The sequence below is a fragment of the Cervus canadensis genome, chromosome 6 (assembly GCF_019320065.1).
Source record: "Cervus canadensis isolate Bull #8, Minnesota chromosome 6, ASM1932006v1, whole genome shotgun sequence".
In the NCBI taxonomy this organism is placed as follows: domain Eukaryota; kingdom Metazoa; phylum Chordata; class Mammalia; order Artiodactyla; family Cervidae; genus Cervus; species Cervus canadensis.
In genome coordinates, this window is record NC_057391.1 from 25005134 (window position 1) to 25030945 (window position 25812).

The 25812-nt window shown below is 37.1% G+C and overlaps 2 protein-coding genes across 2 annotated transcripts; one reads left to right on the forward strand and one right to left on the reverse strand.

Moving 5' to 3' along the window:
* The first annotated feature begins 6859 nt into the window (after positions 1 to 6859).
* LOC122444270 (olfactory receptor 4F4-like) lies at positions 6860 to 7858 on the forward strand. The gene has a single exon (XM_043473004.1). The coding sequence runs from the start codon at positions 6860 to 6862 to the stop codon at positions 7856 to 7858; it is 999 nt and encodes a 332-aa protein (XP_043328939.1).
* A 12245-nt stretch (positions 7859 to 20103) lies between these two features.
* LOC122444089 (olfactory receptor 4F6-like) lies at positions 20104 to 21052 on the reverse strand. Its single transcript, XM_043472890.1, has one exon. It carries the CDS (start codon positions 21040 to 21042, stop codon positions 20104 to 20106), a length of 939 nt encoding a protein of 312 aa, XP_043328825.1. The 5' UTR covers positions 21043 to 21052.
* Between the last annotated feature and the right edge of the window lie 4760 nt (positions 21053 to 25812).

Genomic DNA, 25812 nt, shown 5'->3' on the forward strand with positions numbered 1-25812 from the left:
GGGATTCTAAAAAACTAGGAAATAGAAGCTGCCATAATGACCCAGCAAATCACACTTCTGGGCATACAAACTGTGAGGAACCAGATCTGAAAAGACACGTCCCCAATGTCATTCGCAGCACTGTTTTATAATAGCCAGGACATGGAAGCAACTAGATGCCCATCAGCAGATGAATGGATAAGGAAGCTGTGGTACATATACACCATGGAATATTACTCAGCCATTAAAAAGAATTCATTTGAACCAGTTCTAATGAGATGGATGAAACTGGAGCCCATTATACAGAGTGAAGTAAGCCAGAAAGAATAAAGAACATTACAGCATAGTAACACATATATATGGAATTTAGAAAGATGGTAACGATAACCCTATATGCAAAACAGAAAAAGAGACACAGAAATACAGAACAGACTTTTGAACTCTGTGGGAGAAGGTGAGGGTGGGATTTTTCAAAAGAACAGCATGTATACTATCTATGGTGAAACAGATCACCAGCCCAGGTGGGATGCATGAGACAAGTGCTCCGGCCTGGTGCACTGGGAAGACCCAGAGGAATCGGGTGGAGAGGGAGGTGGGAGGGGGGATCGGGATGGGGAATACGTGTAACTCTATGGCTGATTCATATCAATGTATGACAAAAACCCACTGAAATGTTGTGAAGTAATTAGCCTCCAAACTTAATAAAAAAATTAAAAAAAAAAAAAATAAATTAATTAGAGCAAAAAAAAAAAAAAAAAAAAAATGTACATACTAGCCAAGAACGGTTTTGAACAAAAAATGAGCTAAAAAAAGTTAATAACTAAAATCTTAATAGTAATGGAAGATAATATTTGCTCATTGATCTTTTTAGTGTTACATTTTATGTTATCAAGATAAATTAACATAATGTAAAATCAACCATTTGAGAGCTACAAACCAATGGCATTTAGGCATTCATTATATTGTGGAATCATCACTTCGACCTAGTTCCAAACTATTTTCATCCATATTGAAATGTGTATCTGATACACATTTGTGGTTGAATGATATTCCTTTGTATGGATTACTGCATTTGTCAATCCATTCATCAGCGGATGAACATTTGGATGAACACCTTTGCCCATTGTGAATAGTTCTATATATTCATGTACAAGATTTTGTTTTAATACCTGTTTTTAATTCTTTGGGGTTAAAGACTAGGAGCAGAATTGATGAGTTCCATTTAACTTTTGGAGGAACTGTGAAGTATGAAGGGTATCACTCCACTGAAATTTATTTGACATTTTTCTCATAATTACACAAGAGTTATGGGTTCAGGTTCTTAAAAAGATGGGAATACCAGACCACCTGACCTGCCCCTTGAGAAACCTATATGCAGGAGAAGAAGCAACAATTAGAACTGGACATGGAACAACAGACTGTTTCCAAATAGGAAAAGGAATACATCAAGGCTGTATATTGTCACCCTCCTTATTTAACTTATATGCAGATCACATCATGAGAAACGCTGGGCTGGAAGAAGCACAAGCTGGAATCAAGACTGCTGGGAGAAATATCAATAACCTCAGATATGCAGATGACGCCAGCCTGATGGCAGAAAGTGAAGAAGAACTAAAGAGCCTCTTGATGAAAGTCAAAGAGGAGAGTGAAAAAGTTGGCTTAAAGCTCAACATTCAGAAAACTAAGATCATGGCATCTGGTTCCATCATTTCATGGCAAATAGATGGAGAAACAGTGACAGACTTTATTTTTGGGGGCTCCAAAATCATTGCAGGTGGTGATTGCAACCATGAAATTAAAAGATGCTTACTCCTTGGAAGGAAAGTTATGACCAACCTAGACAGCATATTAAAAAGCAGAAACATTACTTTGCCAACAAAGGTCCATCTGGTCAAAGTTTTTCCAGTAGTCATGTATGCATGTGAGAGCTGGACTATAAAGAAAGCTTCACGCCAAAGAATTGATGCTTTTGAACTGTGGTGTTGGAGAAAGACTCTTGAGAGTCCCTTGGACAGCAAGGAGATCCAACAAGGCCATTCTAAACGAAATCAGTTCTGAATATTCACTGGAAGGACTGATGTTGAAGCTGAAACTCCAATACTTTGGCCATCTGATGCAAAGAGCTGACTCATTTGAAAAGGCTCTGATGCTGGGAAAGATTGAAGGTGGGAGGAGAAGGGGACCGCAGAGGATGAGATGGTTGCATGGCATCACCGACTCAATGGACACGAGTTTGAGTAAACTCTGGGAGTTGGTGATGGACAAGGAGGCCTGGTGTGCTTCAGTCCACAGGGTCGCAAAGAGTCGGACATGCTGAGTGACTGAACTGAACTGATTGGTTCAGGGGAAGCACACCATAGGTGATCTGCCATTTTTGACATCTCCCATCAAGTGTCTATATCATCAGTATGATTTATGTCTATTGATTTTGACTTTGATCAACTGACTGAAATTTCAGATTGCCTCACTATAGATTTACTCTCCCTGCTATTCACACTGTATTTTGAGAAAAGTCACTACACTCAGTCCATACTTAAGTAATGAGGAGTTATTTTCCTCTTGATTAGGGTAGTGTGCTATACAATTTATCTCTAATTCTTCTGCATGGGTGACTACTCTTCTATTCCATGTACTAATTTATTCAATCATTAGTATGAAATCATGGACATTTATTTTATAATCTGGATCATAATCAAATACTGCTATTGGGAGCATTTTCATTTGGCTCTTAAGACTCTTTGATGTATATCCACATCAAATTTCGTAAGTTTATGTATGTTTGAGCATTTCCTTATTTTCTAGGACTAAAAGATGCTCCTGGTTTATCTTGTATCTTAATTTCCTATTCTTACAATAGCCGTATCTCCAAAGATCCCTGGTTCCTTTTACTGGATAACGGTATTAGAAATAAACACATGCTCATTGTTTCTACAGTTTCATTGTATTTAAGCCCTCACAGAAGACATGACATGCCTAAGACAATATAGTCAAAAATACAGTATCATAAAAGATTCCACTGTGCTAAAATCTCCTGTGCTTCATGTATTCATTCATTCCCATGAACTCATGAGCCCCTGACAAGCACCTAAGTTTTCAGTCTTCATAGTTTTGCATCTTCCAGAATATCATAAAAGCGGAATCATATATATATAGACTTTAGAGATTGGCTTCCTTCTCGTAGCAATAGACACTTAAGTATCCTCTATATCTTTTCATGACTTAATAGATTATTTCTTTTTATTATGGAATAATATCCCATTGTTGGAGAAGACAATGGCAACCCACTCCAGTACTCTTGCCTAGAAAATCCCATGGACGGAGGAGCCTGGTAGGCTGCAGTCCATGGGGTCGCTAGGAGTCAGACACGACTGAGTGACTTCTCTTTCACTTTTCACTTTCATGCATTGGAGAAGGAAATGGCAACCCACTCCAGCGTTCTTGCCTGGAGAATCCCAGGACGGGGTCGCACAGAGTCGGACACCACTGAAGCAACTTAGCAGCAGCAGCAGCAGCATCCCATTGTACAAGTGTACCACACTTTATTTAACCATTCTTGGATGTCTCTAGTTTTTGGTAATTATGAACAAAGCTGTCACAAACATTCAAATGCAGGCTTTGTATGAACAGAATTTTTAACTAAGTTTGGTAAATACCTAGCAGTACTATTACTTTAGCATATTTATTTCTCTAAAAACAAACATTTACATTGAAACAACCATTACAATGCAATATATTTATGCATAATATTATTTTAAATAAATTAGAATTTAAAATATCCTTCAATACTCTATATCTTCCAAAGGAAAAGACTCCTCCATATGTATATACTGACATGTGCACATGTAAGTATGTAACAGCATAGAAAAAAAAGGTGAAATATAACCACCAAAATGTGAACAAATTTATGCTTCTGATGAAAAAAAAGTAGCAACGGGCAGATAGAGACATAGTATCATATTTCCTTCTCAGATCTCTAAAGTGTTGGATTTTTGTCCATAAGGCTAAAATTATATAATATTTTATGAAACTAAATAAAAGGTAGGCTTCCCTTACTGTTTTGTTATTTTGAAGAATATTGATAATATTGCCTTTTGCATAAGTGCATGCTCAGTTGTGTCCGACTTTTTACCTGATGGACCATAGCCCACCAGGTTCCTCTGCCCAAAAGACTGTGCCAGCAAGAATACTGGAGTAGGTTGTCATTTCCTATTCCAGGGGATCTTCTCCATCCAGCGATTGTACCTGTGTCTTCTGTGTCTCCTACATTGGCCAGCGAAATCTTTACTGCTGAGCCACCTGGGAAGTCCCAGTATTGCCTTGTACTCAATCTTAAATCGGAACCATTGCTCAAATAATCAAAGAAGTTTTGACACTTTAAATTGACTCTCTATTCTTCATTGTATGTGTGCTCTATTCTTCATTAAAACCCCATAAAACAAGCAGTCCAAGGCTGACTGCTCTACAATGGGCATCCTTGGTGTACATTATTGAGTGAGCAGCTGAGCACGCACACACTAACTAGTTCATCTCCCTCTGCTAGTCAGCCCATGTCCACTCACCCAAGGCATCTGGGACTAGAAATGGCAACTTAGTTCTGGAATACTGTTTTTCTTTTTTAAAAAGTTAATCAAAGAAATGTTTTAAAACTGTGCTTAACTCCAACATTAGAACTTTATTATTATCCTCGCCCTGACCTTGACAAAAGGCACAATTTCCAGATGACATTCTCAATTCAGAGAGACAAGAATAAAGTGGTCTCAAAGGAACATAGCATGGGTAGCTTGAGAGTTTCCTACTCCAGAGGCCACTCTCTACACTAAATATATGCCTCACACTCCCCCATAAATGCTGGTCACAACAGAAAGTGGATACTTTGCTCTGATGCAATATGATTCTATTTCAGATTCTATTTAGAATATGAAGAATGCTTTATCCTGGGGAAAAAATGTGGTCAAATATGGTGTCTCTCTGGTAAGAAGATACACTCTACACTTTGTCAATTTCTTAACTTCCCCCTTAGTTCCCTTCCTCTGTCATATTTAAGAAAATGTTTTAATGCCATATTACCATGCACACTAATAGAATGGTTTGGAATTATGCATAGCTTTCAGAAATATCAAGAGTTTCTTCTCCAAGGTACATCTTGGTACTTCTGGACTCTATACATCATCAAAACGAATAACTTCTACACAGTCTTACAACTCCATAGGTCCCCTCTTTGAGGTAGTATTCAGGTCTTCACAGATCCACAATCATCAGGGTCTACAGTTCTCTTGAGTTAAGGAAAACTGTGTTCTAGGCACAGATACATAACTGTAATTAACAGAAATTTCCAAATATTGAGAAAAGTGATGGTTATTAATTTAACTCAGGAAGGAACCTGATAGAGATTATGGAGAGAAATCTCTCAAAGCCTACAGTAGTCAATAGTTACCCTGGAAATGGAATCATGCTCTTGGAACTGAACAGGAGATGCAGAATGACAGCACAGATGCAGGACTGGCCTCAGAGAGCACTGGGATTGCACTCCAGTCACGCTGTTTCCCAGCTCTGAGACTCTAACAGGCTACACTGGGAGCCAAACTCAGAAGAGTAAGATATATTTCGTTCATTTTATTTTATTTGGTTAAGGTGAAGATTATAAACAATGTGGGTGAAAATTTCTGGCATAATGAGAGGTATTCAGAGAGAGTGGCAGGGAGAGAGAAAGAAACAGAGAGGTTTAGTTTTCCCCTGACCCTGAAGTTACCAGCTCAAAAATTAAAATTAAAGTTGCCCATTTTTAAAATTTTTACTTTTTAATTTTTCTTGAGTTTTTTTGTGAGTTCTGCTCTAACTCATTGGATTTTATAATTATACTCTTAGAATCTTTATGGTTACTTCTACTTAAGGTAAAGTTGAAAATTACATGCTGATTTACATAAGTAACTTTAACATGTTGTTAATATAGTTTTAATACAGTTATCCTAGTAGCAATATTTTGCCCTTTCTAATTTAACTAAAGTAATATTAAAAGCCTATTAAGTTAGCATTAGGTGAAAAGGCTGGCATAAGCTTTTATTCTTTGATATAACATACACCACTTACAATCTGTTTCTTTTTCACTGAAGTGCTCAAAAGTGATCACAGTTCATAATAAGAAAATATTCAATAAATTCCTGTTTACAACACTGGAAAAAAGTAAAAGCCCCTCCTACATGTATAGCTTTCTAATTCTATTTTTATTTTCATCCTTGGTACCCGATAACTCTGTGGACTTAAACAAAAACAGTATCATCAATAGCTTCAGCTACAGACAACAGGGAGGGTAAATCCAGACTAAACCTCAGGTCCACAGTATTGAATAGATCATAATTCTTGATTCATAGTATATTCACACCATTTCTAATGGCAATTTTGGGTTTACCTGTTTATTGAATAATAAAGCTATAACTATAAAACACAACTAATACAAGACTTGAATAGTTATAATATCATATAGCTGATAATATGTGCATCCTCGTCCTGATCCTTAGCTGCCCAGAGTTGGAGTTACTTACACCATTTTTTAATACATAGTTATATATAGAAGTTCCTACAAAATACAGCATTTTCTATTGCTATTCATTTTATAAAAATTATGCTAATCTCTTTTTTCTTCATTACCATGTCTCAAAAAGCTACATCTCTGTCATTTTATATAGTTGTACTTTATTTGTTATGTTTCTGAATATTCCATCTTCCTGTTTATGTGCATAACTATAAATGTCTCCATATATACAGTTGTAAGAATTTATCTCGAGCATGCAAATGAGACTGAAATTGCTGGACCATAGGATGTGTGAGTACTGAGCTTTATAAGAAAAGCACAATTTTTTTTCCAAAGTGCCCATGTAAGGATATGCTTTCATCAGCAATAAATAAGAAACCTGCTTTATTCAGAAAATATATTTTCATTTCTTTTCTTCAGATAAAATTAGAAGAAACTGAACTAAATGGAAGAAGTAACCAGTCTGTAGTGTCTGAATTTATCTTTCTTGGACTGTGTGATTCATGGGAGCTCCAGGCCTTCCTCCTAGTGATATTTTCTTCACTTTATTTAATCACCATTTTAGGCAACATCTTCATTGTTCTTCTAATTACTGCTGACCTTCATCTCCACTGCCCTATGTACTTCCTGTTAGCCAATCTTTCATTCATTGACTTATGCCTTTCATCAGTAACCACTCCTAAAATGATCACAGACTTTCTCAAGGCAAACAAGAGCATCTCTTTTGGAAGCTGCATGTGTCAGATTTTTTTTGGACATTTTTTTGGAGGGTGTGAGATGGTACTCCTTGTGTCAATGGCCTATGACCGTTACGTGGCCATCTGCAAGCCACTCCATTACTCTAGCATTATGAACACACAAATGTGCATTCGGCTAGTGATGACATCATGGACCATTGGCTTTGTGCATTCAATTAGCCAACTAGCTATAATTATACAATTGCCTTTCTGTGGACCCAGAGAATTGGATAGCTTTTTCTGTGATATTCCATTGGTGATTAAGCTAGCTTGCATGGACACTTATATTTTAGAAATGTTGATAAATGCTGACAGTGGGGTACTTGCCACCATCTGCTTCATTCTATTGCTGATCTCTTACTCTTATATTCTGCTTACTCTCTGCCATCAGTCGAAGGATGGGGCATCCAAGGCTCTCTCCACTTGCACTGCCCACATCACAGTGGTCGTGTTATTCTTTGGGCCCTGTATCTTCATCTACCTGTTTCCACTCAACATCACTTGGGTGGACAAGTTTCTTGCTGTATTTTATGCAGCCATAACACCACTACTAAATCCAGTTATTTACACTTTAAGAAACAAAGAGATTAGAAATGCCATTAAGAGACTATGATGATAGCCTATGGATTTCTGTTGGTATTTCATGATCTCACATTATAAGAATGTGATAATTCCCAATTCACATATGGAAACTATATGTATCTCTTGGTGAAAGTTTTGTGTCAATTCTATAGAATTCCAGTATTATCAAAATGAGTCCCTGTTTGGGAAATTTGGCCAGTCTTTAGAGCTATGATTTTGGTTGTTCTCAAGAATGATTTGGAATTAACAACAATGTTAATGTTAATTATTACTATCTGTACTGCTACTCCAACGAAGACCACCACACCTGGAATTTTTCTAATTTGTTATGCATTTCTTCTAGCAAAACATTTCATGTGGATCTTCTCTTTTTTTTTTTTTTCATAAGTTTGTACACTGAAGGCAGGGGTGTTTGCATGCTCAGTCATGTCTGACTCTTCGTGATGCCACAGACTGTAGCCCACCAGGCTCCTCTGTCTATGGAATTTTCCAATGGAGTGTGTTGTCATTTCCTACAACAAAATTTTCCCTACTCAGGGATCAAACCCACATCTCCCGCATCTCTTGCATTGGCAAGCAGATTCTTTACCACTGAGCAAGTGCATTGAATACTGCTATTTTTATTTTACAAATTGATAAATTAGTCTATTGATTAGTTAACATTCTAGCTACCTTCTGGAGAGATAGCTATAGAGGGAATCATTAAGTATTCCTAATCATATTCAGAAAGAAATTTGAGTCATAATCATAATCTGGAGAGAATGTTGTGTCCTCAACATCATGTCTCAGTCATTTCTGAAACAGTGTCTTTAAGAGAGGCATATTCAATACAAAGATGGCTTTTGGAGATTTTGCTTTTTCCCTTCCTATTCATAAATGGGTTAGGCAGTTTATTATACAGGTGAGTCAAAATATCTAGTTTTGAAATAAACTATCCATTTAATTCACTGAAGTGTTCACATAATCTTTAAGAACTAGATTATGTACAGAGTTTGTGAATTATTCATTACTACCTATAACAAAACAAAGCTTTCTTCAAAAATCTTCCTACTCGGGGTCTCAAAATTTTATATATATTTATATCCATTTATCTGAAATCAGTGGATCTAGATATACTTCAAATTTCACATTACTTTTTAAAGATGACATGGTCTTGTGTATTTTGTAACATTTCCAATAGAGAATCTCAGGAATAAACCCTTAAATAAAATAACTACACATATGATCATATATGTATATATGATATGTATTCTGATTCTTAAAATTTTTCTACATCTGCATACTCAGTTTGTATACTATCTATTAACTTGTCTTCGATAACACTGATGTTTTTCCTTATGCTTTGCACATCCTGTTTTAAAGCTACTCAGGTATTTTGGCCTGAGAAATCCCAAGGACAGAGTTGCCTAGTGGGCTACAGTCCAGGGGATCACAAAGAGTTGGACACGACTTTGTAACTAAAAAAAAACAAAAACAAATTCATAATTTCACATTTCTTTTCATTTTCTTTTTATTGAAGGATAATTACTTTACAGAATTTTGTTGTTTTCTGTCAAACCTCAACATGAATCAGTCATAGATATATATTTTTTCCTCCCTTTTGAACCTCCCTCCCATCTCCTGCCCCATCTCACCCCTCCAGATTGATACAGAGCCCCTGTTTGAGCTTCCTGAGGCATACAAAAAATTCCTGTTGGCTATATATTTTACATATGGTAATGTAAGTTTCCATGTTATACTCTTTCCATACATCTCACCCTCTCCTCCCCTCTCCCCATGTCCATAAATCTATTCTCTATGTCTATTTCTCCATTGCTGCCCTGAAAATAAATTCTTCAGTACGATTTTTCTAGGTTCTGTTTATATGCATTAGAACACAATATTTATCTTTCTCTTTCTGACTCACTTTACTCTGTACAATAGGTTCTAGGTTCATCCACCTCATCAGAACTGACTCAAATGCATTCGTTTTAATGGCTGAGTAATATTCCATTGAGTATATGTACCACAACTTCTTTATCCATTCATCTATTGATGGACATCTAGGTTGCTTCCATGTTCTAGCTATTGTAAAGAGTGCTCCAATGAACAATGGGATACATGTGTCTTTTTCAACTTCGGTTTCTTCAGGGTATATGCCTAGGAGTGGGATTGCTGGGTCATATGGTGGTTTTATTCCTAGCTTTTTAAGAAATCTCCATACCGTCTTCCATAGTGGCTGTATCAGTTTACATTCCCACCAACAGTGCAAAAGGGCTCCCTTTTCTCCACACCCTCTCCAGCCTTTATTTTTTGTAGACTTTTTGATGAGGGCCATTCTGACTGGTGTGAGGTGAGATCTCATTATAGTTTTAATTTGCATTTCTCTAATAATGAGTGACGTTGAGCATCTTTTCATGTGTTTGTTAGCCATCTGTGTGTCTTCTTTGGAGAAATGTCTGTTTAGGTCTTTTTCCCACTTTTTGATTGGGTTGTTTGTTTTTCTGGCATGGAGTTGTATGAGCAGTTTGTATATTTTGGAAATTAATCCTTTGTCAGTTGTTTCATTTGCTATTATTTTCTCCCATTTTGAGGGAAGTCTTTTCACCTTGCTTATAGTTTCCTTGGCTGTGCAAAAGCTTTTAAGTTCAATCAGGCCCTACTTATTAACTTTGTTTTTATTTCCTTTACTCTAAGAGGTGGGTCATAGAGGATCTTGCTTTGATTTATGTCATCAAGGGTTCTACCTATGTTTTCCTCTAAGAGTTTTATAGTTTCTGGTCTTACATTTAGGTCTCTAATCCATTTTGAGTTTATCCAGATGTATGGTGTTAGGAAGTGTTCTAATTTCATTCTTTTACATGTAACTGTCCAGTTTTCCCAGCACCATTTATTGAAGAGACTGTCTTTGCCCCATTGTATATTCTTGCATCCTTTGTCAAAAATAAGGTACCTATAGGTGCATGGGTTTATTTCTTGGCTTTCTATCTTGTTCCATTGGTCTATATTTCTGTCTTTGTGCCAGTACCATACTGTCTTGATGACTGTAGCTTTGTAGTATAATCTGAAGTCAGGAAGGTTGATTCCTCCAGCTCCATTCTTCTTTCTCAAGACTGCTTTGGCCATTCAGGATCTTTTGTGTTTCCATAGGAATTGTGAAATTTTTTGTTCTAGTTCTGTGAAAAATGCCATTGGTAATTTGATAGGGATTGCATTGAATCTGTAGATTGCATTTGGTAGTAGTCATTTTCACAATATTGATTCTTCCTATCCAGGAACATGGAATATCTCTATCTGTTTATGTGCTCTTTGATTTCTTTCATCAGCATCTTATAATTTTCTGTGTATAGTTCTTTTGTCTCCTTAGGTAAATTTATTCCTAGATATTTAATTCTTTTTGTTGCAATGGTGAATGGGATTGATTCCTTAATTTCTTTTTCTGATTGTTCATTGTTAGTATATAGAAATGCAACTGTGTATTGATTTTGTATCCTGCAACTTTGCTAAATTCACTGATTAGCTCTAGTAATTTTTCCATACTATCTTTAGGGTTTTCTATGTACAGTATCATGCCATCTGTAGACAGTGAGAGCTTTACTTCCTCTTTTCCAATCTGGATTCCTTTTATTTCTTTTTCTTCTCTGCTGTAGCTAGGACTTCCAGAACTACGTTGAATAACACTGGTGAAACATTTGTTTTGTTCCTGATCTGAGGGGGAATGCTGTCCGTTTTCCACCATTGAGAATAATGTTTGCTGTAGGCTTTTCAAATATGGCCTTTACCATGCTGAGGTGTGCCCATTTTTTGAAGAGTTTTAATTATAAATGGGTGCTTAATTTTGTCAAAGGCTTTTTCTGTATCTGTTGAGATTATCATATGGTTTTTATCTTTCAATTTGTGAATATGGAGTATCACATTGATTGATTTGTGTATATTGAAGACTCCTTGTATTCCTGGAATAAACCCAACTTGATGATGGTGTATGAACTTTTTGATGTGTTGCTGAATTCTGTTTGCTAAAATTTTTTTGAGGATTATTGAATCTATGTTCATCAGTGATACTGGCCTGTAGTTTTCTTTCTTTGTGCTGTCTTTGTCTGGTTTTGGCATCAGGGTGATGGTGGCCTCGAAGTTTGGAAGTGTTCCTTCCTCTGCAATTTTCTGAAAGAGTTTTAGAAGGATAGGCATTAGCTCTTCTCTAAATATTTGTGTTTGTTTTGTTTTTTTTTTTTCATTTATTTTTATTAGTTGGAGGTTAATTACTTTACAATATTGTAGTGGTTTTTGCCATACATTGACATGAATCAGCTATGGATTTACATGTGTTCCCCATCCTGATCCCCCCTCTCACCTCCCTCCCCATCCCATCCCTCTGAGTCTTCTCAGTGCACCAGCCCTGAGCACTTGTCTCATGCATCCAACCTGGGCTGGCGATCTGTTTCACACTTGATAACATACATGTTTCAATGCTATTCTCTCAGATCACCCCACCCTTGCCTTCTCTCACAGATTCCAAAACTCTGTTCTATACATCTGTGTCTCTTTTTCTGTCCTGCATATAGGGTTATCGTTACGATCTTTTTAAATTCCTTATATCTGATAGAATTCTCCTGTGAAGCCATCTGGTCCTGGGCTTTTGTCTTTGGGAGATTTTTTGTCACAGCTTCAATTTCAGTGCTTATAATTGGGTTGTTCATAATTTCTATTTCTTCCTGGTTTAGTACTGGAAGATTGAACTTTTCTAAGAATCTGTCCATTTCTTCCAGATTATCCATTTTATTGCCATATAGTTGTTCACAATAGTCTTTTATAATCCTTTGTATTCTGCATTGTCTGTTGTAACCGCTCCTTTTTTATTTCTAAATTTGTTGTTTTCTCTTTTTTTTCTTGATGAGACTGGCTAAAGGCTTGTCCATTTTATCTTCTCAAAGAAACAGCTTTTAGTTTTATTAATCTTTACCATTGTTTCTTTCATTTCTTTTTCATGTATTTCTGCTCAGATCTTTATGATTTCTTTCCTTCTACTAATTTTGGGGTTTTTTTGTTCTTGTTTTTTCCAGTTGTTTTACATGTAAAGTTAGGTTGTCTATTCGATGTTTTTCTTGTTTCTTAAGGTAGGATTGCATTGCTATAAACTTCCCTTCTTAGGACTACTTTCACTGCATCCCATAGGTTATGAGTTGTCATGTTTTCATTGTCATTTGCTTCTAGAAGTTTTTTTATTTCTTCACTAACCTATTGGTTATTTAGAACTGTGTTGCTTAATCTCCATGTGTTTGTGTTTCTTACAGTTTTTTTCTTGTAATTGATATCTAGTCTCATGGCATTGTGTTTGGAGAAGATGCTTGATACAAATTCAATATTCTTAAATTTACTGAGGTTTGATTTGTGACCCAAGATGTGCTCTATCCTGGAGAATGTTCCATGTGCACTTGAGAAGAAGGTTCATCCTTCTGCATTTGGATGGAATGTCCTGAAGATATCAATGAGATCCATTTCATCTAATGTATCATTTAAGATTTGTGTTTCATTATTAATTTTCTGTTTTGATGATCTATCCATTGGTGTGAGTGGAGTGTTAAAGTCTCCTGCTATTATTGTGTTACTGTCAGTTTCTCCTTTTATGCCTGTTAGTGTTTGTCTTATGTATTGAGATGCTCCTATGTTGGGTGCATAGATATTTACAATCCTGGATTGATTTCTTGATCATTGTGTAGTGTCCCTCTTTATTTCTTGCAATCTTCTTTATTTTAAGGTCTATTTTGTTTGATATGAGGATTGCTACTCCAGCTTTCTTTTGCTTCCCATTTGCATGGAATATATTTTTCCATCCTCTCACTTGCAGTCTATATGTGTTTTGAGGTCTGAAGTGAGTTTCTTGTAGACAGCATATATTTGGGTCTTGTTTTTGAATCCATTCAACCAGTCTGTGTCTTTTTATTGGAGCATTTAATCCATTTATATTTAATTATTGATATATATGTTCCTATTGCCACTTTCTTAATTGCTTGGGGTTGATTTTGTACATCTTTTTTTTCCTTCTCTTGTATTTCTTGACTATTCAAGTCTGTGTAACATTTGTTGTGAACCTGGTTTGATGGTACTGAATTCTCTTAACTTTTGCTTGTCTGAAAAGCTTTTTTTCCTCTATCAGTTTGAATGAGATCCTTGCCAGGTACAGAAATCTTGGCTGTAGATTTTTCCCTTTCAGTACTTCAAATATACCCTGTCAGTCCCTTCTAGCCTGCAGAGTTTCTGCTGAAAGATCAGCTGTTTAGCATATAGCATTTCCCTTGTATGGTACTTGTTGCTTCTCCCTTGCTGCTGTTAATATCCTTTCTTTGTGCTTAGTCTTTGTTAATTTGATTAGTGTGTGTCTTGGCGTGTTTTGCCTTGGGTTTGTCATGTATGGGACACTTTGTGCCTCTTGGACTTGATTGACTATTTCCTTTTCCATGTTGGAGAAATTTTCAACTATAATCTCTTCAAAAATTTTCTCATAACCTTTCTTTTTCTCTTCTTCTTCTGGGACCCCTATAATTTAAATGTTGGGTGTTTGCTATTGTCCCAGAGGTCTCTGAGACTATCCTCAGTTCTTTTCATTCTTTTTACTTTATTCTGCTATTCAGAAGTTATATCCACCATTTTATCTTCCAGCTTACTGATTCGTTCTTCTACTTCAGATATTCTGCTATTGATTCTTTCTAGAGTATTTTTAATTTCAGTCATTGTGTTGCTTGTATGTTTATTCTTTAATTCTTCTAGGTCTTTGTTAATTGCTTCTTGCATTTTCTCCATTTTGTTTTCAAGGGTTTTGATCATCTTTACTGTCATTATTCTGAATTCTTTTTCAGGTAGTCTGCCTGTTTCATTTTCATTTATTTGGACTTCTGTGTTTCTAGTTTGTCCCTTCATTTGTGTAGTATTTCTCTGCTTTTTCATTTTTTATTTTTATTTTTTTTAATTACTGTGCTTGAGGTCTCCTTTTCCCAGGCTTCAAGGTTGAATTCTTTCTTCCTTTTGGTTTCTGTCCTCCTAAGGTTGGTCCAGTGGTTTGTGTAAGCTTTGTATAGGGTGAGATTTGTGCTGAGTTTTGTTTGTTTGTTTTTCCTCTGATGGGCAAGGCTGAGTGAGCTAGTAATCTTGTCTGCCAATGATTGGGTTTTTATTTTTGCTTTATTTGTTGTTTAGATGAGGCATCCTGCACAAGGTGCTACTGGTGGTTGGGTGACACCAGGTCTTCTTTTCAAGTGGTTTCCTTTGTGTGAGCTCTCACTATTGGAGGCTCAGACAGTAAAGCGTCTGCCTACAATGCGGGAGACCTGGATTCAATCCCTGGGTTGGGAAGATCTCCTGGAGAAGGAAATGGCAACCCATTCTAGTACTCTTGCCTGGAAAATCCCATGGATGGAGGAGCCTGGTAGGCTACAGTCCACGGGGTCGCAAAGAGTCGGACATGACTGAGCGACTTCACTTTCACTGTCAGGGTTAGCTCTCTGGGAGTCTAGGGTCTTGGAGTCAGTGCTCCCACTCCAAAGACTCAGGGCTTTATCTCTGGTCACAAATGAAGATTCCACAAGTGTTTTGTTATGGCATTAAGTGAGATTAAAGCAAATATCCAAAAATGAAAAACCAAAGATGAACCTCGGACAAATGGCAGTGGAAAATCAGGCAAATAATAATTAAAATAATGGAATATACACATATACATATGCACCCATGAGCAAAGTCAAAACTGTCCAAAAAAATAAAGTACAGTAGATTGACCAGGTGAACAAAGCAAATCAATATTTATACTTACCAGTTAAGAACAAAACTAACTAAAGCACAAACTGGAAAACAAAACTAAAATAAGGTTCCAAGTGGGGAATAAAGCAACAAAAACAAAACTAACAAATATGTTGAGAGGAAAGGAAAGAAAGAAGTGAAAGAAAGAATATATATGCAAAGTTAAATATAGGTAGATGAAGAAGATTTATATACATTGAAAATTAACTGCAAGGGAAAAAGAACAGTAGGGAAGGCAAACAAAGGAGTAAATGCCCCCAAAATAGGTTTTTAAAAATTAAAATTATTAAAAAAAAATAGAGAGAGAAAAAATGGAAGAAACAAAAAAGGAAAACGCCACAGAACTGCAAAAGCCCAACATAGAGGCAGAGGTTTATAACAACAATAAAAAATGTGACTGAATACACATATATATGTATACACCCATAAACAAAATCAGAATAGTCCAATAAAAATAAAGTACAATAGATTGACCCAGCGAACAAAGGAAACCAAAAATTATACCTACCAGAACAAAACTAACTAAAGCACAAGGTGGAAAACAAAACTAAAGCAAGGTACCAAGTGGGGAATAAAGCAATGAAAATAAAACTAACAAATATGTTGAGAGGAAAGCAAAGAAAGAAAGAATAGATATGCAAAATTAAGGAAGATAGATAGGTAGATGAAGAATATTTATATGCATTAAAGGTTAACTGCAAGGGGAAAAGAACAGTAGGAAAAGCAAACAAAGGAATAAATTTAGGAAAAATATTAGGCTTAAAAATTGTTTTTTAAATTAAAACTAAAAAAAAAAAAAAAAAAAAAAAAAGGGAAAACTCCACAGAACTGCAAAAGTCCAACATAGAGGCAGAGATTTATATCAACAACAAAAATATGACTGAGGAAAAAAAAATCTCAAAAGCTTAATTAGATTTTATAATGCCAATAAAATTGACAACTACAACAGAGGGGGATTAAAAGGAAAAACAAAAAGAAAAAAATCCAAAAGAATCTACAGATCAGTCAAAACATAAGAATAGTAAATGTTTTTCTTGAGTCACTGCTGTCAGAGTCCTTTCCCTTGCTGGGAAGTCACATCCCATCTTACCTTCCTAGGATGCCCTCCAACACTATGCTGATCTCTGGACATGCTATGGGGTTAGCTCAGATTCTAATCAGGTCATATTTCTCTGTATTCTTGCCTCCAATGTCCACAGGTGTCAGAACTAGTGCTTTGTCTTTTGTGGGAGCTCTCAATGACCTTTTATATATTCCATAGTCAGATCTGCCTAGTTGATTGTGTGGATTTAATCTGCAGCTTGTACAGCTGGTGGGAGGGTTTTGGGTCTTCTTCCTTAGCCACACTATCCCTGGGTTTCAACTGTGGTTTTAGTTCCACCTCTGCATGTGGACCATCCACTGGGGTTTGCTCCTGAGGCTGCCCTGGAGGACTTGGGTTTGCCCCTGTGAGGGCCAGGTGTGGAGGTGGTGCAGCTGCTTGGGTCGCAGGGGTTCGAGCAGCACCAGGTACTCAGGGTTGTTTGTGGCTAGGGCAGCAGGAAATACAGTGCTCTAAAAGGGTATGGCAACCAGTACTGGTCAATACACGCCACTATTCTTGCCTGGAGAACCCCCTTCCCTGACAGAGAAGCCTGGCAGGCCACAGTCTACAGGCTCGCAGAGTTGGACACTACTGAAGCAACCCTGCACACATAGACACAAGGCTCTTTTTGCCTGTCGCAGCTCTGCCCCAGGGGGAGTTGAGCGTGAAGGTGGTGCAGTTGCTTGGCTTGTAGGGACCCTGGTGGCACCTAGCGTGCAGGGACATGGACAGCCTCTGCCGCAGAAGCTATGGCCCTATCAGAGTCTTTTTTTGAGCCCCTTGTAGCTGGGGATCAGAAGGCCTCTTTGGCCAGTCTTTCTCCATAGCTTCCCCCCGCCCAATCCCATTCCGGCACTTAGAGGGTTCCCTTGCCTGGGGTCCTTCTCTGTTGTTTGGAAGGTCAGACACATAGAGGGGGCCCCCTGGCTGGGGTCCTACTCTGTAGATCAGCATGTCAGGCACTTAAAGGTACACCCTGGGTGGGATCCTGCTCTTTAGTTCAGTGGTCAGGGATTTGATGGGCCAGCCTCTCTATTGTTCAGCTGCTGATGCTAGTTTACGGGGAGAGAGAGGCTGTGGTGATGGCTCCACCCCATAACACATGACTCAGCAGTACTGCCTTGCTTCCATGGCTGCCTGGCTTTCCTCCACAGGCATTTCCCACCACAGTCTCCTCCCTCACATCCCCTCGATCCATCTCTCCTCAGTCAACAGCAGCCCTCGCCCTGGGATTGCTCCACAATCCCTAAACTCCAGCTCCCATCCACCGCGCCTTCCAGGGGACCTGCATCCCTATCTGGGGTATGTATGGCTGTGGCAAGGACTGTCTGATTCTCATTCAATTTAGGCTGTCAGAGATCGGCTGTTTCACTCTCAGCCTTAAATGTTTCTCCTCTGACTCAGACAATTGCCCCGATGTGGGGATCAGACCCCTGCTTCATTTCCCCCACCCACCGAGGGAGGGCAAGTCCAGTCCTACTAACACTCCTGCTTTTCCCCCTAGTTCCTTCATCCTACTGAGTTTTGTGTGGGTCTATATATTCTTTTCCTTTGGTCAGATACTCCTGTCCACTCTCAGCTGGTGCTCTGCATGCACTTCTGTGTCTGAAGGTGTATTCCTGATGTATCCGTGGAGAGACATGTATTCCACGTTCACCTACTCCTCCACCATCTTGTGAGGCATATTTCTTTTTCACTTCTAAAATATAATTTGGTTCTTTGTTAGATACTGTTTCTCTTTGTAATTTAACATTCAGTTTTTCAACTTCCTAATGTTGCTTTTGATTTTATGAGTTATTTTACACTCTTTGCTAATTTCAACAATTGAGCATCTGTGGTTTGTTTCTATTAACTATTTTCCTCTTAATTTTCAGCCATATATCCCTTCTTCTTGCATATCCCATAATTATTATTAAAAACAATTATTTTTTGTATTTTACACATTGTACATAAAAGATCATGTAGTTCTGACATAATATTCCTCCACAACCTATCTACTCTCTCCTCTATGAGGCATAAAAGGTTAAGGCATAATCACTTCAATCCTATCGAGTACTGAGCCTATTTGAATCTGAATGCAGTTTTTATAAGACTTGGCACACTCAAGTTTGTTCTTGTTCCTTGAATATATCCTTTCCAAGTTTGGACTATGAGTCTAAAAGATCTTTGTCTCCTCACTCTGAAGAGTTCAGGTGACTCAGTTTTGCCCTTCATAACTTCTGTGCTTAGAACTTTAGTCTTTTCCCTTCTCTTGCTAGTTTCAAAAAGTAAGATAAATTGTTCAAATAGAAATCTGGCTTTACACTGTTCTTTTCAATTAATGTACCTAACAAGAATACATGAAAAATACAAATAAAAGCAACAAACAAGAAAAATATAAAATATACAACTGATATATACATATATCAAAACTGATATAACATATACAACTGATAATCCTAAAAGAATCTCGGATCACAAACACTCAAACATAGTTTTGCAGGGAATTTGGCTCAGTCTTCTAGTTAACAAAGCAAACTATAAAATAAATCCGTTTTGTAATTTATACAGATTATACACACTAACACATATTTGATACCATGTTTTGAGGCAAAAAGGAGTATAAAAGATAAGTTACCAGGGAAAAACAGTCAGCAAACAATTTGGATAGAGCAGTTGTTGGATAATAATAATACCAGCCAGGATATGATCAAGTCAATATGTTCCGATGTTTGAGGAATATTCATTGATGGATTAAGTCACAATTTCAAACAGCATGAAACAGCAATGTATACATAAATTTCCCTGCCCTAGGTCAAATAGAGATGAGTTGAGTCCATTGAAAGTGAGGCAAACAATTGGAGCACAGTTTCAAATTCATGAAACATATTTCTGAGTCTCTCTCTGATGCTTTTCCTCCTGACACCTGTCAATTTCCCCTTATTATACTACCTTATCACTTCTGTCTGCTACTTTTTTTACACCATTTTATTGCCACAGGTTTTAAATCCTCACTTACATATTTTTTGTCTTTCAGAAAAAATATAAATTTTTCTTATCCTAGGTTAAAATCAAAGGACAATTAGATGTTTCATAGTTCCCACAAAGTTTGATAATATTAGTTATGTTAATGAATTGCTCAAATTTAATCGACTGAATGAATTCAGGTATTCTAATGTGTAAGGCTGTACACTCAGAAGATTCAAAGTCTGCAACTGATGCTTTTTCAAAATCTTCCACCAAACATTTCCCAGGGTTTTAATTTGGCTGACAAACAACTTGTTACCCAGAGAATTCAATGTAACCTCATAATCCATGGTCTAGTCAGAATACTATAAAATGGTGACTGCCTTAAAAAAAATAAAAAAGCCCCAATTTTTATATATTTATTTAAACATTTGTATTACATGAAGTTGTTTAAAGTAATTTGTGCTCTCATGGGTTACTTAGGAGACCTTCCTCCAACTCAGGAGCTGACTACTCAGTCTCCCCATTGCCCTCTTCATGTCCTTGTTCCTCAATGTGTAAATGGCAGGATTCAGGATGGGTGTAACCAAAAAGTCTAAAATGGCAAGAAACTTATCCACTGGCACCGTGGGAAATGGCCACATATAAACAAAGATGCATGGTCCAAAGAACAAAACCACCACAGAGATGTGTGCTGAGAGAGTGGAGAGGGCCTTGTGCAAACCACCTGAAGAGCGTTTCCACACAGTGACCAGGATGAAAATGTAGGAGAAAATCAACAAGAAGAAAGTGCCCATGGATATGAACCCACTGATGGCAATAACCATGAATTCCATTCTGTAGGAATCTATGCAAGCAAGCTTGATAAACCAAGGAAGGTCACAGTAAAAGCTGTCGATTTCATTAGGACCACAGAAAGGCAAATGGATCACAAAAGCTAACTGGACCACTGAGTGAATGAGGCCAATAGCCCAAGCACCACACAGAAGCAAAAGGCACACCCGTGGGCTCATGATGGTCAGGTAGTGCAGGGGCTTACAGATGGCCACATAGCGGTCAAAGCCCATGGCAGTGAGCAGCACCATCTCAGATCCACCCAGGGTGTGAAGGACAAATATCTGGGTGGCACACCCCTGGAAGGAAATAGTTTTGTGCCCAGAGTACAGGTCAGAGATCATCTTAGGCACCGTTAAGGTAGAAAAACACAAATCAATGAATGAGAGGTTGGCTAAAAGGAAGTACATGGGGGAGTGTAGATAAGGGTCAAAGGTCACTGTAATCACAACAAGGAGATTCCCCAGAACAATTATTACATAAAACACTGTAGAGAAGGCAAGGAGGAAATGCTGCACTGGTCTAGAGGTAGAAAGCCCCAGGAACACAAATTCAGATACTGAAGAGTAATTTGCTTTACTCATTGACTTTGTGAATGACTTTTACCTGAAAGGAACAAATAAAGTTAGTTACAAAGGAACACGCCAGAGATACTGAAAGAAGTAGACATCACTGTGCTTCAAATTCTGATATTAAAGAAACTCTTCATTCTGGATCACCAAATGTCTTTTTAAAATTCATACAAGAGTTTATTCATCATCAAATACTCATCGAGAAGCTACCATGAAGACCTCACATGTTCTTGGCACTGTGCTACATTCTGGGGTAAAATGCAGTCTGTCATTAACCTAGTTGTGAAGCTAGGCATTAAGTAACTACTTACATAACCAGATGAATAAAAAGGTGCTATGATATTTGAAAAAACAAAAACAAAGTGCTTAGAGGACTATAAGAGCTCATAGTCATGTCATCTACCCTGACCTGGAAGATGTTCATGGTAAGAGCTATGTGAAGAATGGAGTTAAGTAAATGAGGAAAAATAGGAAAAGTGATCTATCCAGAGAAAAGTGATCTTTCCAGAGGAAAGGTATGGAAACTATTGTGAAGCATGAAGAAATAGAACAGTGTGCAATAAATAAAAGACAACCAGTACAGGTCTGATCAAGGTAAAATTCCATAGATGTGTTAAGAATTTGATCCATATTTTAGAAGTGATAGAAACCCACTGAGGCCAAAATACACAAGCAGCTCATGCGGCTCTGCTGCTGCTACTACTGCTGCTGAGTCACTTCAGTCGTGTCCGATTCTGTGCGACCCCATAGACGGCAGCCCACCAGGCTCCCCCGTCCCTGGGATTCTCCAGGCAAGAATACTGGAGTGGGTTGCCATTTCCTTCTCCAATGCATGAAAGTGAAAAGTGAAAGTGAAGTCACTCAGTCGTGTCCGACTCCTAGCGACCCCATGGACTGCAGCCCACCAGGCTTCTCCGTCCATGGGATTTTCCAGGCAAGAGTACTCATGCAGCTCAATATAAAAAAAAAATATAAAAAAAAAAAAAACTTGGCTGAAGATCTAGACATTTCTCCAATGAAGACAAACAAATTGCCAAGAAACTCATGAACATCACTATTTATCAGAGATATGAAAAGTGAAACTACAATGAGGTATCAGCTTACACCAATCGGAATGGCCATCATCAAAAAATCTACAGACAAGAAATGCTGGAGAGAATGTGGAGAAAAGGGAACCCTCATGCACTGTTGGTGGGAGTGTAAACTGATATAGACACTATGGAAAACAGTATGGAGATCCTTAAAAAATCAAAAATATAACTACAGTATGACCCAGCAATCCCACTAATGGACTTATACCCAAAGAAAACCATAATTCAGAAAAATACATGCACCCTGATATTCACAGAGTACTATTTACAATAGCCAGAATATGGAAGCAACCTAAATGCCCACCAACAGAGGGATGGATAAAGAAGACATGGTACATATATACAGTGGAATGTGAGTCAGTCATAAAAAGGAAGGAACATGGGTCATTTGCAGAGATGTGGATGGACCTAGAGTCTGCCACATGGTATGAAGTAAGTCAGAGAAAAACAAGTACCATATATTAATGCATATATTTTGACTCTAGAAGAACCTTATAGATGATTTTACTTGAAAAGCAGAAATAGGGACATAGACATAGAGAAGAAATATGTGGATATCAAGGGGGAAATAGAGAGGTGGGAGGAATTGGGAGATTTGGATTGACACATATATATGGTACTATGTATAAAAGAGATAATGAATGAGAACATACTTTATAGTACAGAGAATTCTACTTAATACAATGTGATGATCTGAATTGGAAGGAAGTCCAAATGGGAGAGGAGATTATATATATATATACACATATGTATATACATATGTATATACATATATATATATGACTGATTCATTTTGCCATACAGTAGAAACTAACATAACATTGTAAAGCAACTACATTCCAGTAAAAATCAATTTTTAAAAAAAGAATGTAGTAGAAGGCATTAGAGGGAAGGGAGAGAGACAGATTAGAAGTCTAAGGGCCATTATCAAATCAGCATAGAAATAATTAATTTGCCCATAAATGGGTGTTGATACAGCTTACCAAACTTGTCAAAAATAAACTGAATATCTTACCTTACAACCACAACTAAAATTGGTAATTAAAAAAAAAATAAAAGAAACAGAAACATATTTGAAAATGGAGGCTTATTTTTAGATAACCCTTTGTGTGAAAGAAATCTCTTTCTAAGCATATGCCCACATGTGCAAATCATGCAGAAAAAAAAATTACAGTTTAAGATTCAAAATCTAAAGTATCTATATAAGTTAAAAAAATAAATGTGGGGAAATAGTCATTAAATATAATGACAAACCAAGATACTATGGAGTTGTTATTATGTTTGCAGAAAACTGTCAGAGTTAAAAAAATTTCTGAGGTTCTGAGGACACAGACTCTTTCATACTATGTAATTCAAGAGTACAAATTCATACACCTTCTCCTGAACACAATTTCAAAATCTATATCAAATATTTAAAACTTGCCTTATAATTAAGACTCCCATTACAAGAAATTTTCCTTAAGGTAATAACAACAGATGAGATAAAATACTTAGCTATTGTGGCAAATGTTACACAACTATGAGAAAAATAAAAATTGTATATAACCTAAATTCAAAACAATAATAAATTAAATTTCAATACAATAGTGCATCCAAATGGGAAAACCACTCAACCTAATAAGTAGAAAAATATCATGAAAAATTTTATAATGAACCTTAAATTTTAAAAAGCAGCATACAAAATAAAATTATAGAAAACACAATTTCAAAAACTTAAGCCTGGAAAATAGACATAAAGGATACGCAAAAGAATGTTGATCTCAGCGTGTGTGTGTGTGTGTGTGTGTGTGTGTGTGTGTGTGTATGTGTATAACCATCAGTTTGAATCATATGAAATTGGTGTTTCACTAGATTAAAAAAGTAAAATATCAGTTTTACAGGGTTCTAACTAATATATTAATTTATTTTTTACCTTATAAGTTTTTCTAAACTACCTTTCCTTTTTATAACCTAACACTATTAATGCTTATTCCACACCTGAATTGAATACCATGTGTCCCCCACTTGTACTACCTCCATCAAGCTTTCTTCCAGGTCTTCACCACTAACACATATTCTTTCCGAGGTAATCACTTCTCCTTACGCCACTGTGCATCATGCCCAGTTTCCAGTTTGGGCACAGCCTGCACCACATAGGCAAGTAGGAGCACCACCATGGAAACATTATAGCCAATAACAGATTTGAGGGCAGCCAGGCCAGGCAGAAATGAGCTTCCTGAGGGTCATGGAGATGGAGCAGGTATTGTAGCCAAAGTAAAATATGACAGGGGTGATACCAGGAGACCCTGACAAAAGGGCACTAGATTTAGAATTTTATAGACAATAACTGGGTAAATCAGAGTAGAATTGAACAGAAGTGGGACAATCACTGAGGTTACTGATACTGATATAGTATAGTAAAAGCAGTGATATAATTCTATATTACAGAGGCCTAAAGTGAAAAATCTTGTAGAATAAAATCAATAGCATGATTCTATTTGTATGCATGTAAAAACACCTTAAAGAACAAATGTTTAACCTTTAAGAAATATTACTAAACGGTGAATGAATATATGTGACTTGAACTTCCTAAAATCCTTACATCTGCATTTTAGATAACTTTTACAAAGAATTAACATTTGTAATAAAAATCATAAATTTTGTAAAATAGAAATAAAAATTCAAGATGCTGAGCATATTAAATGAAAAAATATAACACAAATATTGAAAAAAATGAGATGAAACTTTACAAAGAGATGATCAACTCTTTTCTGAATCAAAACTATCAATATAACAAAAATTCTAAGCAAGGGGTCCATCTTGAGGTGTAACCTTTGCATTTTTATGTTTTAAACACCATCATTTCTGGAGGCATGTGTGTGCATGTGTATTGATGCATTTCTTGATTGATTAAGAATTGAGATGGGTTTTTTTAAAGGTGAATAAACAGGAAAAAATAGGTAAGCTATTGAGAGTAAAAGAAAAGATAGAAAGCAATCTAAGAGTTATCTGATTGCTTATAGTCTGCCTAAACTCTTTCAATAACTTTTCAGTTCAGTTCAGTTCAGTCGCTCAGTCGTGTCTGACTCTTTGTGACCCCATGAATCGCAGCACGCCAGGCCTCCCTGTCCATCACCAACTCCAGGAGTTTACTCAAACTCATGTCCATCAATAACTTTACTCCTTTACAAAAGTTCAGACTCCTTCATATACCTGATCTATCCTCTGTCTTCCCAGGAGGCGCAAGAGGTAAAGAACCCACCTGCCAATGCAGGAGACATAAGAGACACGGGTTCAATCCCTGGGTCAGGAGATCTCCTGGAGCAGGAAATGGCAACCCACTCCAGTATTCTTGCCTGGAAAATCCCATGGAGAGAAGAGCCTACAGTCCATTGGGTCACAAAGAGTCAGAACACAACTGAAGTGTTTAACACACACACACACATCCTCTATCTCCAGTTTCGTAGCTCATTCTCCCTTACCCCTACAGAGTACACTCCAACTTTCTGGAACTAGTTGGATAAGCCCATTTTGTTAATGTTAGTCCTCTTGCTTGCTTAAGGCTGAATTGACAAGTGCATGCTCTTAGTTCTGTGGACTGCTTCTCACCTGTAAGTACAGTCCATGCAAAACCCCCTCTTTCTTCCAGCTGAAACTGACCTTTTTTTTTTATGCAGTCATGTCATGCTGTGCTGTGGGGAAAATTGGGCCT